The sequence below is a fragment of the Durio zibethinus genome, chromosome 20, assembly GCF_047325235.1.
Source record: "Durio zibethinus cultivar Kanyao isolate XHJ-2024 chromosome 20, ASM4732523v1, whole genome shotgun sequence".
Taxonomy (NCBI): domain Eukaryota; kingdom Viridiplantae; phylum Streptophyta; class Magnoliopsida; order Malvales; family Malvaceae; genus Durio; species Durio zibethinus.
Window position 1 is genome coordinate 3,842,941 of NC_143181.1, and position 16,320 is coordinate 3,859,260.

Sequence of the window (16,320 nt, forward strand, 5' to 3'; positions counted from 1 at the left end):
TAATAAAAAATATATATATTAAAAACATTTTTTTTTTTGGGGGCTTCGTCAACGATTGCTGTAATGAATTCGAACACGAGAAACGGAAAGCAGAAAACAAACCTGAAAGCTGTTCCCATTAAAAGCGCATTTATAAAAGTACGAAAAATAAACAAAAAATTAATGTACGGAGCCCCACAATTTTGTCGCCCCCCCTAAATTTTCTGTTCAAGCCTTTCTCTCTTTGGGTCCCTCTCCCAAAACACTCTTTCAACTCCATCCTCTTCAGCTCTGATCAATCCCTCACCCCAATTCTTCTGGTCTTTTTTTTTTATATATTTTTTTCACTAGATTTTTCATTTTTAGTTACTTTAATTTTTTGGATTTGGTTTTTTTTTTTGTTGTGGGATTAAAGATGAGTTCGAGCTTGGATTTGGTGAAGGTTGTTGAATCAGTATTGGGAGTATCATTGGGGGTTTGGTAACGGATTCTATGACAGTGATCGCAAAGACGTCGTTGGCGGTGATTCTGGAGCTCTTTGTCTTTCTCTGGAAAAAATCGGCTTCTGAACTGAGCCGTAATGTCAAGCCGTTGGTAACACCTAAGCCTATTTCTCTCAAGGGTGATGAAGATGATGACGCTGTTACCGCTTCAGGTAATACTAAAGTTACCATTTTTTACGGCACCCAGACAGGATCGGCTGAGGGATTTGCTAAGTTAAAAAAAAAAAAAAAGAAACTGCAAAGTTTTAATTTTGATTTTTGAGTGTGATGATTTGAATGTTATGTTGAAAATGTAAGTCTTTGCTGATGGAAAATAGGACGAAAATTGATGTCAATTTGCTAATAAGCTTATTCTTCTAATCACTGATTTGTTGTGGAAAATTCGTTTACTGGTATAACTAATTACATGATATAGATCAGGATTAAGAAGTGGCAAAGAGATGACGGGAATTTTTTTTTTAAAGTTAATTTTATGAAGAAATTTAGGGTTAAAGGTAGTATTTGAAGTTTACTGTACCTTTAATACACTCTCCAAGGTTGTGGGAATTTAGCTGTAGCTTTAGTTCTATTTAATTTTTTTTTTCAGTGGCGATTTAGTGGCACTATCGTTTTGCCAAGTTTTGATGTCCACAGCTTTTGCCACACTGAACTCTTAGAAACCAGGACATGACTATAGATTGAGGTGTGGCGTCAGTAGTTCTTGGTAGTAAATTTTTGTTATTAATTGTTTTGTCACCAATAGCGGCTAATTTAGCTACATGGGGAGTAACTGTGTGCTTGGCATGTGGTGCTGCATGATTGGAAAAGATGTCTGTTTTTATTTAAATGTTCATGTTTTGATACGAGAATTTCTTATTGTAGACTTTAGCTGAAGAGATCAAGGCAAGATATGAGAAAGCAGCTGTTAAAGTTGTTGATCTGGTATATAAAGGGAACTATTCTGTTACTTTATTTTTCTTGCTTGAGAATTCGTTTTAGTATTTGCAGTAATGTTCATCAAATTGTGTATGTTTTATTTTAGGATGATTATGCTGCGGATGATGAGCAATATGAAGAGAAGCTCAAAAAGGAGACTTTGGCTTTTTTCATGGTGGCCACGTAAGATTCATTCTCCCATCTACTGGCACTATTCTTGGTTGTTTATTTGTTTTGGTGTTCCATAAACTATGGGGCATTTAATATAGATGAGTGTGACATTGTAGTTATGGAGATGGGGAGCCAACTGGTAATGCTGCTAGATTTTACAAATGCTTTATGGAGGTTGGTGGCTACCTCAAATGAACATTCAAATTTAGAATTTGTTTTATGCCAGCATTCACTATTTTTGTTAATTAATGCACATTATTACGTTGTTTTATTCAACTTTTAGGGAAATGAAAGGGAGCCCTGGCTTCAAGAACTTGCATATGGTGTTTTTGGCTTGGGTAACCGTCAATATGAACATTTTAATAAGGTAACATTGACACAGAGACTCAAGACCTTCCCACTGAGTGAGGCACTTGAGATTGCACACTTTGATTGCTTGCTTGTTTTTCTCCATTGCAATTGTGTAATCTAGTTTTATGATTTTTTTCCTGAAATAGATAGCAAAGTTGCTTGATGAGCAACTTTCTGAACAAGGTACTTTTCAATTTTACTTATTCTAGGATTCTACTCTTCTGACTTAATTGATGGCACTCTTCTTATTATTGAGTGCAGAGACAAAATTTCAACGTCGGGTGGGAATTATGAAGTTCAGATGACAATTATTACTCAAGGTTTCTTGGGTACTATACATATAAGCATATTCCATGTGCATTCTCTTGAGCATCTTTCCGGAATTGCCTCAAAAATAAGAGTCAGAAAAATAGATTTCACCATTGGGCCATCATCCTTCCATTGACAGGAAAAAAATAGCTTATGGTGTGGCCCATGTGATTCTTTGCACCTAAACTTTACTGTTGAGAAATTGGATAGAATGATTGATATGCATTTATTACTAACTGTATTGTTTTTTCTTGTGTGAACACGTGCTAAACGTCTTATCCAAGTTGGTCTTGGTGATGATGATCAATGTATTGAAGATGATTTTACTGCTCGGTATGTAATCATCTTTCAGTTGTTCTCTGTAGCTGTCTTGTTGTCTCTCTTGGTGATTTGGTTGCATTTTTTTTATTGAAGCTGAAGTATCATCTTAAATTGGTGAAGATGGAGCTTTTCTTGGGACAGTGACTTCAATCTTGTGCCCTGTTAGCTTTACTGTAATTCCTTTTTTTTTTTTTTCGTTTTTGGTTCCTCCCTTAGGAGAGAATTGCTATGGCCAGGGTTAGATCAACTGCTTAGGGATGAAGATGATGAAAATACTGCCTCTACTCCCTATACAGCTGCAATTCCTGAATATAGAGTAGTGATTCATGATACTGCTGCAATGAACTCTGAGGATAATTACTCAAATAGGGCAAATGGGAATGCTTCACATGACATCCACCATCCAAGCAGGTGATAAGAGATGCGCCTTGTGTTGGTTTTCTCACTCCCCCGTCCCTGCTGCTTTTATTTTTCCTTTCTGATATTACTGTTGCATGATTTGCACACAGAGTTAATGTTGCCCTTCAGAGGGAGCTTCACAAGCCTGAATCTGATCGCTTTGCATACATCTGGAGTTTGACATATCAGGGACTTGTATCATGTATGTTAACAGCTTTGTAATGCTTGTTACTATAAATTAAAAATTGATTCTGTGGATCAATCTCTGTACAAGTAGTATTTACATTTTTCTGTGTTTAAGTGCTTTTGACTCCCATGGATTTGGTTTTACAAGAGTAGATAACATTGCCTTATGATTTATGACCTTATACTTAGTGCAATTAATAAGTTCAACTGTCCCAGATATGAAACTGGAGATCATGTTGGTGTTTATGCTGATAATTGCATTGAGACTGTCCGCGAAGCTGCAATATTATTGGGTCAACCTCTGGATTTTCTGTTTTCTATACACACTGACAATGACGATGGAACATCCATTGGAAGCTCATTGCCACCTTCTTTCCCTAGTCCCTGTACACTTCGTTCAGCATTGGCACGATACGCAGATGTCTTAAACCCTCTGCGAAAGGTCAATCCACCCACCCCACCCCCACTCACCCCCCCCCCCAAAAAAAAAAAAACCTTTTTCTTGAAAAGAAGGAAAATTTTCCAGCTCATTTCTGCCTTATCTTCTAGTCTCTTTTGTTGCTTAAAGAACTGGTTTGTTTGTTTCCAAACTATTTTTGTTGTCAGCATTAATGGCCTTGGCTGCTCTTGCCACTGAACCCAGTGAAGCAGAAAGACTTAAATTTTTATCTTCACCTCAATGGAAGGTTGATAAGATATTTAGCACTGCCTTTGTTTTCCTCCCTTTTGTCTGTTCATGTTTGTTTATTCCTGTTTCTTATTGTTATGTGCTATATGTCTTCCTTTTTCCCAGGATGAGTACTCACAGGTTGTTGGAAGTCAGAGAAGTCTTCTTGAGGTTATGGCTGAGTTCCCATCAGCAAAACCTTGGTGTATTTTTTGCTGCAGTAGCCCCTCGTATACAGCCTCATTATAATTCTATCTCATCATCCCCTAGGTGATTGAATTTGTCTTATCTATATTAATAATATGCAGTATTATCTTATACCTAAGATTTATAAGAAGGTTGGTTACTTTTAGCAGATTTGTACCCCATAGAATTCATGTAACCTGTGCTTTAGTTTATGGTCCAACTCCAACTGGAAGAATTCAACCCCGGGGGGGGGGGGGGGGGGGGGTGTTCAACCTGGATGAAGGTAGTGATCATAATCTCTTCTGTTGCTCTTTCCTTTTTATGTTTCATTTTCTTATTGGTTTTTCTGCAAAGGTTGCTGATATCTGCTACTGGTATACATTAGTTTGGCTTTTAGTAACACCTGACATCTAACTGTATGGAAAAATTCAGAATGCTGTTCCGCTGGAGAAAAGCAATGGTTGTAGCTGGGCTCCTATTTTTATCAGGCAGTCTAATTTTAAGCTACCAGCTGATCCTTCAATTCCAGTTATCATGGTTGGACCTGGGACTGGATTGGCACCTTTCAGAGGTTTTCTGCAGGTTTATTAGTCTCTGTTTTACATGTTTCTTTTATTTTGCTAAAAAGAAGAAAATAACTTAACTAATCACTGTTTGTAGGAAAGAACGGTCCTTAAAGAAGATGGTGCACAGCTTTGTCCGACTCTACTCTTTCTTGGATGTAGGAATCGGCGAATGGTTAGGATCCAATTTTGATACTAATAATCTTTTAGCAACATTATTAGCATGTCTTGTAATTGGTTGCTGATGTTGATATTCATTTTGTAGGATTTTATTTATTTACTTTTTTGGCCACTTTAGTAGGATTTTATTTATGAGGATGAGCTCAATAGCTTTGTGGAACATGGTGCTCTGTCTGAGCTCATCGTTGCATTCTCACGAGAGGGGCCACAAAAGGAATATGTTCAACATAAGATGATCGATAAAGTAAGTAGTAGTAGAAACCAACAGAGATCACAGTTGAGGATATAAAAGTGCTGCACTATAGTATCTGTTGCTTTCGGTATTCAGGCAGCATATGTATGGAGCCTAATTTCTAAAGGAGGATATCTTTATGTCTGTGGTGATGCCAAGGGTATGGCAAGATATGTTCATCGCACTTTGCACAGCATTGTTCAGGAGCAGGTATTGATTATGTCTTTTTTATTTTCTCCTCTGTTTAAGTTTTTCAGGAATGATTGTGAATTTATAACTGTTTCACCATCACCACATCCTGGCACTTATTGATTTAGAGTAACATCAATTTAAAAACTTGTAAATTTCAGGAAAGTGTGGATTCGTCAAAGGCAGAGACTATAGTGAAGAAACTCCAGATGGAAGGACAATATCTTAGAGATGTCCGGTGATGGTGGTCATTTTCAGTTTCTCAACAGTTCATTAAAACATCCATGCCAAATGTGGTGGTGGATTTATTTTCTAGCTCTAGCTTCTTTCACTGGTTCGTCTCTGCCCTCCCGGAGTAAAAGCAGCCGGTTGCATAGTGATAGTGGGAACGTAACCTGGTTTGCTCGTAATAAGAGCCATCTGCTAGATGTTAATCCACCTTTTTATTTTCTTTTCCTTTTTCTTTCTTTTCTAATCTCAAAATAATATTCTGAATAGAAGGATCATTTGTTTTGAGACCTCCCCTTTTCTTCATTCAAAATTCAAATAGGGAACAGTATGATAGCTAGTTATAAGGATGTCAAAACATAGCCAAATTTATGATATAATTCAAGTGCTTGTATTGAAAAAGAAAAAGATAAGTAAATTTATAAAATAAAGCTGAATGTTTTGCTCTTATATTCGTTGTTACCTGTAGTGAAAAAGAAAAAAGATAAGTAAATTTATAAAATAAAGTTGAATGTTTTGCTCTTGTCTTCGTGGTTTACTTCTATCGTCTCTTAATACCCATTTGAAGGTGCGTTGAAAAGGATTTTTATCTCGTCATAAATGTCGTTTTATTGATGAATCTCTGAAGATTCAATTGTTTTCAACACATACGTTTCTTTTTAACCGTACATCCAAACGTGCCTTAAACTAGAAAAATGAGGCTTTGGTTGGCAGTGCAAATAAAATGGAAAAAAAACAATGTCATGTTCCATAGCTTCTGAATAGCTAGTGTGTCAGATCATGATGTCCACCTTCAAACTATGTTTTTTGCCCAAAATGTTTTTGTCTAAAGGGAAATCCAAACACCAGCAGTTGTCTGCGGGCTGTCCAAGAGGAAAGATAGGTATCTTTGCAAGAACTGCCCTAATCACGTTCAGCCAGCGATGGCTTGTCGGATTCAGGGCCTACCGAAAATCAAATGACTTCCATTTTGAAGTGATGAAGAAGTAGTTGTCGTTGCTTGGCATTCCTTGGATTCCCACATTCCTTTCTTTTGGACATTACTCCTCTCCATACATATTTTTGTCTTAATCGTTCTTTGTTACTTTGTATTATCGCTTTATTATTATTTTTTTTATGAGATCTACCCTCTGAAATCGGAAGTGAAAACAATCACCCAAAAAAAAAGTTAAGAGAACTTTTTAAGAAATTTGATCTTCTTTTTAAGATTTCACAGTGATTGAAGAGTAATACAAACGTTCAAGATGTACAATTCATGCAACCTTTTCTTTTATTTAATTCGTGTATTTTTTTTATTTAAAAAAAAATGAATTCGAATTTTATTTATCAATCTAACAATATATCACATCACGTATGAATTAATTGAGTGAAAAATATTAAATTACATTTATTTTGTGTAAGTTTTATAATTGAGATTCTTTCGTTTGGAATAGAAGAAAAGTTTTTATTTTATATTTAAGATGGTTAGAGTTATATTTTAATTATTATTTAATAATCTAACGATAAATTATATTATTATTAAAGTAAAAGTATTGTATAATTATTATCATTTCATCTTAAAAAATAAAATACTATAATATACCATTATTATTTGACGAAACCTTTTTTTTAAGAAAATGTAAAAGTTTCACCTATAATATAAAATAATAATTAATTTATTAAAATAAATATTAATTATTTAATAATCACATATAATATATAATAAATAATTATTTTTTTAATAATATAATTACATATCATGATTTAAATAAAAATATAATGTAACATTATTATTTCATATAATCTTTTCTATAATTTATATACCCTTTTTCGAGTCACATACTAATCTTTTTATTTTACTATCATCACTGTAGAAACGTCAATCATTATCTACTGGACGGATAGTACGTGCAAGAAAATATGCATACGTATATATTTAAAAGTCTTTGCCAACTTCTGCATTAATGATTCAAGATTTAACCATCTTTTGCCTGATTACTTTCAAACAAGAAATAAAAGGTCCTGCTGAATTGACCTTTGGATAAGTTAGGATGATATTGAAACTGGTGCTTAGATATTACGGATTTGAAAGAATTTTTGCATGTGATATCTTTTTTGATCATGTAAATATAAGTTAGGAGTTGACGATAGTTTAGAAATTAAAAAAAAAAAAAATCAAATCCACAGGAATTTGATTCTTATTCCGGCCCAAATTTTAATTTCATAGACCGGAATCCATGAATAGAGAAAGAAAGAATGAACAGACAAGATCAGGACAAGGAAATGTGGATGAAGAGGAGGTAAATCATATACAGAAACATCTGTTACCTCTACATTAGTACTAGTATAACATAACGTACAGGTATCCAAACCAGAATTAATAATCAAATTCTATGTGCAGAAAGTATTGAACCTATTAGAATTAAAGTGAGAAAAGAAAGGAGAAATCTTCCATGAGGGTGTCTATGAAAGTTAAAAAAGGGAAGGAAAGAGGCAGGAGTCTATCCTGAGGGCTCAGTAGGTTCTTCTATGTAACTGTGCTGTTTCTGCAATGTTGGATGCACGCATGCAAACATTGATGGTCCCTTTGACTGCCACTTGTTCTTTAACCTGATTCCAAATAAGAAAGATCGCAGAGGAATTCTAGACCGCCCTGTTCTCGACCCTGATTGTTCAGTTGTTGATACTGATGTCCCAAGTTCCTTTTCCAAATTAGCCATTACTTTCTCAACTTCATCCTTGAGTTGTCTCACACGACTGAAGCCTAATTGCAATTCATGAGCAACCTTTTTGTTTTCCTGTTTCATGTTGAGAACCTCACCTTGAAACTTTGCTGCCTGATATCCACTGAGGTCAGTCTCTCCCGCACGGCCACTTGCTTTGGTCGCTCTTGCTATCTCTTCTTGGATGTTGCACAATGAGGAATATCTACCTTGCACTTCGTCTTTCAGCACTGCATTGTTTTCCAACCATAATGTTAATTCAGTTCTTATTTCTCTGAAGTGTGAATAAATGGGGCGTGCTTCTGATTTGAGAGGTTGACGCTTTCCACTTCCTTCTTGATTCCTTTTTTCTCTCAGTGTTGATAACTCTACGTTCAAGTCCTGGACTGAAGTTTGATATTTTTGTATCTGATGAAAAGATGTGCTGAACCTCAACCAGAACTCTAGATTTTCCTCCAGCAAGTCATCAATACCTGATCGTATTTTGTCTTCTATGGTTAAAACAGAACGGGTTTGATTTACGGGTTTTACCTGCATAACATTTTCTCCCATTTTCTTGGGAGATTCTTTGAACCTTCCATGTGCAGTTGGTTCCTCCACTTTTTCATTGGATTCAGCTTTCCCCTGTCCTACAGATAGTGGCGATGTCTGAATAGAATAGGTCAAGGTAGATTCTTGGCTTGCGCTTAGACGTGGTCCTTCAAGTTCTACAAAGCTCCCATCCTTATTTTCATCGGCAAAGCTCGTTTTTTGACGTAAAGATTGAATCTCTCCATCTCTGGCGGCGAGAGCATTCTTCAGTTCCCTTATCTGCAACGCCAATTCAAAGAAACCGTCGCGGTTTTTCTTCTCTACGTCATTAAGCTTCTTTCTTACCTCCTTATAATTCCGAAGAACAGAAGAGTACTCATCTAGTAAAATCTTTTCTCTGTCGTCCAGTCCATTCAAGTATAGCTGCCTCCAGTTTGGTTGCTCTTCTCCTTCGTCACTCCCTAGTTCCTCAATCTCAGTATCAGGGATGCTGCTTGCTGTCTCGGACAAATATTTCTTCTCAGCTTTGTCTTCTTCCCTCGGTTCCAGACTCTTTTCTGAATCAACATCAAACTTATAGCTTGATTCATGATCAAAATAGTTTCCTCCTTCAGCTGAAACATCTTTTTCCTTCCCTTCCATTTTAATTCCTGTGTCTTTTAAGACTGAACTATCATCAAGAGCCAACTCAATTTCATGTTCTTCCATTCCCTTGCCAGGTTTCTCATCCAATACAGTTTTTACTTCTTGGGAGTGTCCTGTATTCTCAGCGTCCTCATCCATCTTCACAGCTTGTAACTTCAGAGACAAATGATTAAAATTACAGCTTGCTTCAGTCAAATGAGTTTTGAGGCTGTTATTTTGGTCTACAACGGTTTTTACAAGATCTTTAACTCTACTTAGTTCCCCCTCCAACTCATTCATCCTTTTGTTCATGATGTCTGAGCCTTCAATCAGAGCTTCCTTGTCTTCTTCCAGGCTCTTAATGTGTTCCTGAAGCTCATCCGTGTCCGATTTTAATCTCTTTACCAAAGAATTTTCAGAAAAGACTGCAGTTTCCAAATTAACAACTCTTTGTACAAGGTCATCAATTTTCTCTACAAGCTGTGACATTGTAAGAGAGGCATTTGAGCTTACTTCAAGCTGTTCTTCGATCTCCTTCTGCAACACTTCCAAATCTTGTCTCTCCTTTTCCACACTGTCAATTTCGTAGATCATGTTATCAACCTCCGTAGTTGGACTCACGTACTTATGCTTCTCTAGCTGATTTGTTTGTTGGGAATTAAATTTATTCCTGAGAGCTTCAAACTTCTGATTTACATGCTTAATCGTTCTGGATTCCACTCTTGCCTCTTCAGTTGACTGTTCATGTTTTTCTTTCAATTTAACCAAGGACTCTTGGCATGATTTTAGAGCTCTAGTTGCCATCAGAGTCCGAGCTTCATTATCATCAATAAAAGAGGAAACGCCAAACTCTTCCTGTAAATTGCTTACTCTCTTTTGCTTTTCTGTTATCTGGTCTTCTATTTCACAGAATTTTTGATATCCCTGCTCATATGAGGTCTTCACAAACTCCCTTTCAGTTTGAAATGCTAAAATTTCCTTCTGAAGCTTATCTATTTCTTCTAGCGCCTCATTTTTGCTCAGCCCTGATATTGGAAATCTAGCAGCTTTAGATAAACTATAAGCTTTCTTTAGTTGTCCCTTTCTCAACAACAACATAGACTGGCTTCTGAAATCTTTCTTTGGGAATGGAGCTTTTGGGACGCTTGGTTTTTGGACACCTGGTTTGTCAGGACTAGGGGAAGAAGTTGATGTTAGGCTAGCAGTTTCTTCATCTTCTTCATCCATGGAAAATGGTAATTGTTCAGGGAAGACACAGGCAATGGTGCGATTGGCACTTTGCAGCTCTTTTGATAAGTGATCATATCTTTCAGCTAATGCTCGGTATGCTCGATAAGATTCTTCCACAATGCTTACAAGTTCTGGTCTCTTCCTGTAATACATTTCTGCCCTCTGTGCAAAGGAGTCTCCATCATCATCAATGATATTCAGCATGCTTGTGACTTTCTCCTCCATATCTGTGATTTTCAATTGTCAATGTTAACCATTACTTTGCTGAAATAGTAGCAATTTAGCAAAGTATGCTTTCAGCAGTACAATTTTTCTCTATTGCCAATACTTAAAGGAAGTGGCCTCTGGTTGTCCTATGTCGTCACATTTTCCCCTTTTAACCGTATAATTCATTTCTCTTTCCTAGAATTACATATTTTAGAAGCAACTTTTACCCCAAAAAAAGAGTCAGGCTTGTTTTGATATTGCCATATTCTAACAAAATAAAGAGAATCCATGCAAACCATGCAACCGTGCAAATGGCAAAGAATTGAAAATCATGAACCAGTTACGGAACACTCAACTAACTAGATTTCTATGTTAATCCCATAAATTAAGCCCAGATTGGTAGAATGCTAACCTTCAAGGTTCTGTTCCAGCCATTTCGACTGCTTTGTCCTGATGTGGCTTGCCCACCACCATGAATATGCATTGCTTGCAGCTTTCCGCAACATCCTTTATTTGTCTGTTAATCCGTCTATCTGGAAGGAAAAGAAGAAGAGATTCCATCCACAAAGGTGATGATCATGAAGAATCAATGCTTGTGAAAATCGCACCAAATGGGTTAGAGATGGAAGGGAGGATAGCTCGCCCGGGTTATGTGTTGAATCCTTTGACAGGCTCAAATATAGGAATAGGATGTCCAAATGGCACCATGCCAGTGCCCTTGATTTCCCAGCTTCCTATAATAAGCAAACCATATTTTCTCTAATCATCATTCAGTTATCATTTTTTTGTAATGCTGTTCCTCTTTCAAGTTTGAAAACACATACAATTTGCTTTTATAATAATTTCTTATGCCAGAAAAACAAAATTTTTTCTCATTTTATTTGCAAATTATTCTTTCATTATTGGCATCTACAAGAACAGATTACAAATTATTGTCACTTTAGTCTGTAGACATGCCAATTTCCTAGAGCTTTTGGATAAAAAGGAATAACAATGAGAAATCTCAGCCTACAATGAAGGATGAAAATAACTAATCCTTTTATATTTTCACTTTTTTAGAAACAATAAGATAAGTTACTAACTTGATTAGTTACAGAAATGAAGGGAAGAAAAATGTTTGAGAAGTTGAACAAAAAACATAAGTGCTCAAAATTCTGTCAAAATCTTGTTTTCCATTTAATTCTGATCTCAACCATTTAGACAGCGTGTCTAAAAGACAATGCTAATCCTTGTCATTGTTTCTTTTTTCCTTGTTAAGCATATATTCATGGATTAATACTTGGTGTTTTTTTCCTTTTCCCAAACAAGAAAATTAGATGAATATTTAATGGATAAAAATCGGTTTTTAGCCCTTCCAAATTGTTTGATATGACAAACAGATTCGGTTAAGGTTGTAATTTATGATTCTTGGTTTTTCTTCTTACCAGAATCATACAGCTGTTTTGATCTTTTCTGTCAAAAAGATTAATGAGAGTGCGAGGTCTTCTTCTAATACATGCTCCTTTCATACCTTATCAGTACATGTTCTGAAGTCATTTGCTGCCTGGCAAACAAAAAGAGTATTTGTGTACCAAATATATATTTATTTCATGTCAAATACATGTAAAATATAAAAATTATCATATTATAATTCATATTTACACGTTAAACACGAAATATTTTTTTTATTTTTATCAAATTCATATAAAATTTTTTAAAAATTTTAAATTTTATTACTTTTATTTATATTTTTGTATTAATTTGTATCTCCATAATTGACATGATTGATTAACTATCGAAGATTAAAGATCCTTGATATATGACTGCCATTGTTCACCATTTTGATATTGGCACTCACAGCTCGTATTGTCTTAATCAAAGCGCAAGCCAATATAATGTCTTAATCATAAACATGGACCGGTAACAAAATCACTTGGTCATCCTATCGACAAGGAGAAACTACGACAACAAGTACAATGACAAGTCGTTGTACTGTGTTTCTATACGCCAAAGAGTTATGTATTGACAGCCATATGTTGGGAGAAAGTAAGACTTGTGTCATTTACACAACACTTGCAATTATTCACATATTATTTACAGTAATAAGACAAAAGCATAAATCTGCTTCAGTTTTTAGTATGTACATCAACATTTACACGAATGAATTGAACACACCCACACGCATATAACTTTCTTCATTTTATCTTATTAGCCAAATCTCCCAAGAAATCTCACACACACACATGAACATTAATCTGCTTCCTCTTCAGGTCTCAAAGGAAACAGCAGAAAAGGACAGGTCTAATCCAATATTCACACAATTTTCGTCCTTTTAACTGCTATTGCTGCTGCTCATCAGGTGATAGTAGCTCAGATTCTCTTCTATCAGCAACAATGATTCAATAAAGCAGGCCATCCGCCACCATTTGCTCATCTTTTTAAAATTTTACACTATCTACAATCTCTTTATACAATATTTATATCAGTGTTAAAAGCCCAGACCATGTTCTTCCAGCAGATGGAGCAACAGAATATGGATTCATATGCAATCTTCAATGGTCCAGGATATCAGCTTGTCTGCAGAGACGAGAGCCACTGTTCCACATATTTTTTGCTTTCTGCACATTGATAAAGTTAAACACAGAAACAAAGACAGATTTAGCATTATGCATATACTTCAGCAAATTCCAGAAAGCTTTAAAAGAATGCATTCAAAAATAAAGAGAGCCTAGCTTTATTTTCTGGCATTTAATCTAAGGTAAGCAGCGGTTCAGATACCACCACAAGACAACCATTAAACACAAAGCAGACAAAAAAAACTTTCAAGTATTAAAATGGAGAATGGTTGGAACTGCATGATTGTGGTTTGGTAGCAAGGCATAAATGAGAATGATTGGAAACCTACAAGAAAGCACATTGCTTCCCAATGATTGCCTTACAGAAAACAAGTAATGATAAAAATGCATGCCTTGATACAAATTCAATAGACTTCAATGTGACCTACATATAACCTAAATTTACAAAAGTGATGCAACCAATCTGAGATTCAGTTTAAATGGGTTGAACAAATAGCAGTAGTCAGTAAAAGTAACAAATTAAGGGTTACTTTAAATTTTAAATTTACATTTTTCGTAAAAGTTTATACAGAGGAAAGAGGTCAACCTCACACAAGACTTTGAATGAAACTTTTCAAAGTTCATTGCAGTATTGATCTCACAACTACACAAAATCACTTAACTCCTTGTTTTCAAACCGTCATTACACCATTAAAGTCATCAAAAAACGCTATATGAGAAGTTCAATGTCCAAAACCTAAAAGCAATCTTGAACAGAACATTTGTAAACCCCTTGAACAATTCAAGCAATTCAACAGTATCAGTGGACAAGTTCAAAAACCTAAAGAAGTTTCATCTGGGTTTATAGTGATGCATATGCTTTGAATTCACAAATCCAGGAGCTATAAATAGTTACTAACAGGTCAATGACCTGCCAAGTGCCCTGCTGCGTCTTAGCCACTACCGTTTCATAAATAATATACTTAAACAACAAGTCAAAGGCTCGGGAATGAGAAATAGAATTTCCATAATTCATCTCCAGGTTGTTTCCTCTGAATATGGTATCGAAGACTTGAAATCTAAACCTCAGATTAAAAATATCATTGACTTGCTAAGCAAATAATACAAAAATTGGAAGTTAAAAATATTCTTGATATTGAATATGGGTAAGAAATTGTTCTTACCAGCAGAAAAATTGTCCGATATGTTCACAATAGCAGCAAGAATGTTGTTCTTTGAATCCTCCATCATATTATCCTGACTGTGCCCATAACATGGAACCAGCACGGCAAAACTGTTGTCTGAATCATCCTCACTCTGGAATCCAGGTCCATGAGGCTCCAACCATCCAATAGAGTAATCAGAACCATCGGACTCAGACCCTGAAACACACCCTCCATCAGATGACACAAGAACTACATCATATTCCCTATCAATCTTTCTTTCTTCCCGGCTATGCCATTTCCTCTTAACTCTTCTGGAGGAAGAAGCCATATTAGCCGTCTTAACCAGTGGAAAATTCAGATTATCCGATTCCCATAAACTGGAATCTGGCAAAGAATTTAAAGAAGATCCATTAGCAATTCTAGGATCTTGATGTTTCCCACTCCATAACCACCATGAAAGTTGAGTAAATGCCACAGCCATATATATAATCAACCAAAGGAAGCTGCTGTTCCAATCGTTTGGCTCCAAAAAAATTTCTAATATGAAACACAAATATAGCTAATATCCAGCCCCCAGAAAAATCCAAATCAGCTGATAGGCAATTTGATCAGCACTTTCTGCATTTAAAACATATCACATGCTTAACAAACTGCATTCAACACAGAATTCACACAAGCAATCAGACGAAGCAAAAGCAACCCACTGAATTAAACTTTTTGAACCTTATATTTTCCTTGTCTTCATCTCACAATATCAATTTTTGTGCTAAAAATATATAAAAGTTTCTTTTATCTTTTCTTGGGGGCAACAAAGAATACAGTCTTTGACAATATTTACTGAAAATAAATGAATTTAGACATAAACCAGAAGAACAAAAAGATCCTAAGTGATAAACTGGTCCCATCTAATCAAACAAAATAACCAAAAATAGAGAAAAAGGGGAAAGGAGTAAAGGACAGACCTTTACAACTAAAAATAGATTTATCAAATTTGATATTAAAAAAAACCATAAAACTGAAAACTATTTTCCTTTTTTTTTTCAAATTTCTTTTACATTTTCTCAATCAATTACAAACTGAATTCAAAGGAATCTCAAACTAAGCCATTTAAAACACCAAAAAAAAAAAAAAAAGAAGACTTTGAAGTTAAAGCTTCCCTTTTGATGGATGCAAAACAAAGTAGAGAAAAAACCCAAACGTCGTTCCTTGTGTTTCAACATTCGAATATAAAGAAGATGATTCAATGGAAACTTAAAAGAACAAAAATCAACAAACAAAGTACCTTAAAAAACCCCCAAGGAAAAAGAAAAACCACCCAGATTTTCAGATAGTCAGCAAACGAATCAGAAAAAAAAGGACCATGTAATCAAACTCCTCACAATTTTTTTCTTTTTGTTTTTGGCTCTCCCTTCACTTCCAAGAATCATTTGTGGTTTAAAAGAAAGAGATCCCCCACACAGAAAAAGAGCTCGCTTTTTGGTTTATGTTGGATTCAGCCAATAATTTTTTTACAGCGGATCAAAATAATAATAAAATAATTACAATTATTTGGTAGGGAGTTTTATTCTTTGCAGTCGGCAGAGCGGAAGTTTTTGAGAGGTTAGTAATGTACGCTAGATGTATGGTTATGGACGAATAGGAGAGGTGGGATTGGTTGTTTGATGTGAGATTGGGTGTAGCTGATTAACGATATTTGTGGCGGAATTTGAATCCCTGGTCAGATATGAGAATGGAAAGGATGGCGACATGGCGTGGCGGTGGATTTGACTAAATATAAAACGTGTGAGGGTGGTTCAAGTAACCCACGCCCACTTCCTGGTAAATTCTAACCAGCTTGATCCATGATTCCATGGGCTATTTTCTTCTCTTTCGGCTCCAATTTTCCTTTTTTTTAAATATATATATTTTTTAATAAAAAAAATTAAAGTAAGATGTCTCGTATTATAA

The 16,320-nt window shown here is 35.4% G+C and overlaps 3 protein-coding genes and 1 pseudogene across 4 annotated transcripts; 2 read left to right on the top strand and 2 right to left on the bottom strand.

The window, feature by feature from the left end:
* The first annotated feature begins 161 nt into the window (after positions 1-161).
* LOC111315529 (NADPH--cytochrome P450 reductase-like) lies at positions 162-4,570 on the top strand (annotated as a pseudogene). Its single transcript, XR_016330673.1, has 14 exons — positions 162-634; positions 1,344-1,403; positions 1,504-1,580; positions 1,667-1,742; positions 1,852-1,935; positions 2,181-2,248; positions 2,513-2,561; positions 2,766-2,960; positions 3,059-3,150; positions 3,351-3,576; positions 3,741-3,820; positions 3,928-4,071; positions 4,158-4,270; positions 4,420-4,570. The product of XR_016330673.1 is annotated as an NADPH--cytochrome P450 reductase-like (transcript).
* LOC149513059 (NADPH--cytochrome P450 reductase-like) lies at positions 3,746-5,393 on the top strand. The gene is made up of 8 exons (XM_089749317.1): positions 3,746-3,886; positions 3,928-4,004; positions 4,110-4,179; positions 4,420-4,569; positions 4,648-4,725; positions 4,852-4,974; positions 5,059-5,172; positions 5,313-5,393. The coding sequence occupies exons 1-8, from the start codon at positions 3,746-3,748 to the stop codon at positions 5,391-5,393; spliced, it is 834 nt and encodes a 277-aa protein (XP_089605443.1).
* Positions 5,394-7,755: 2,362 nt separating this feature from the next.
* LOC111315112 (protein NETWORKED 2A-like) lies at positions 7,756-11,554 on the bottom strand. Its single transcript, XM_022916713.2, has 2 exons — positions 11,086-11,554; positions 7,756-10,693 (listed from the first exon to the last, which is right to left on the bottom strand). The coding sequence occupies exons 1-2, from the start codon at positions 11,177-11,179 to the stop codon at positions 7,860-7,862; spliced, it is 2,928 nt and encodes a 975-aa protein (XP_022772448.2). The 5' UTR covers positions 11,180-11,554; the 3' UTR covers positions 7,756-7,859.
* Positions 11,555-12,713: 1,159 nt separating this feature from the next.
* LOC111315530 (uncharacterized) lies at positions 12,714-16,045 on the bottom strand. Its single transcript, XM_022917344.2, has 3 exons — positions 15,656-16,045; positions 14,392-14,991; positions 12,714-13,270 (listed from the first exon to the last, which is right to left on the bottom strand). Exons 2-3 carry the CDS (start codon positions 14,852-14,854, stop codon positions 13,221-13,223), a joined length of 513 nt encoding a protein of 170 aa, XP_022773079.1. The 5' UTR covers positions 14,855-14,991; positions 15,656-16,045; the 3' UTR covers positions 12,714-13,220.
* Positions 16,046-16,320: the final 275 nt, after the last annotated feature.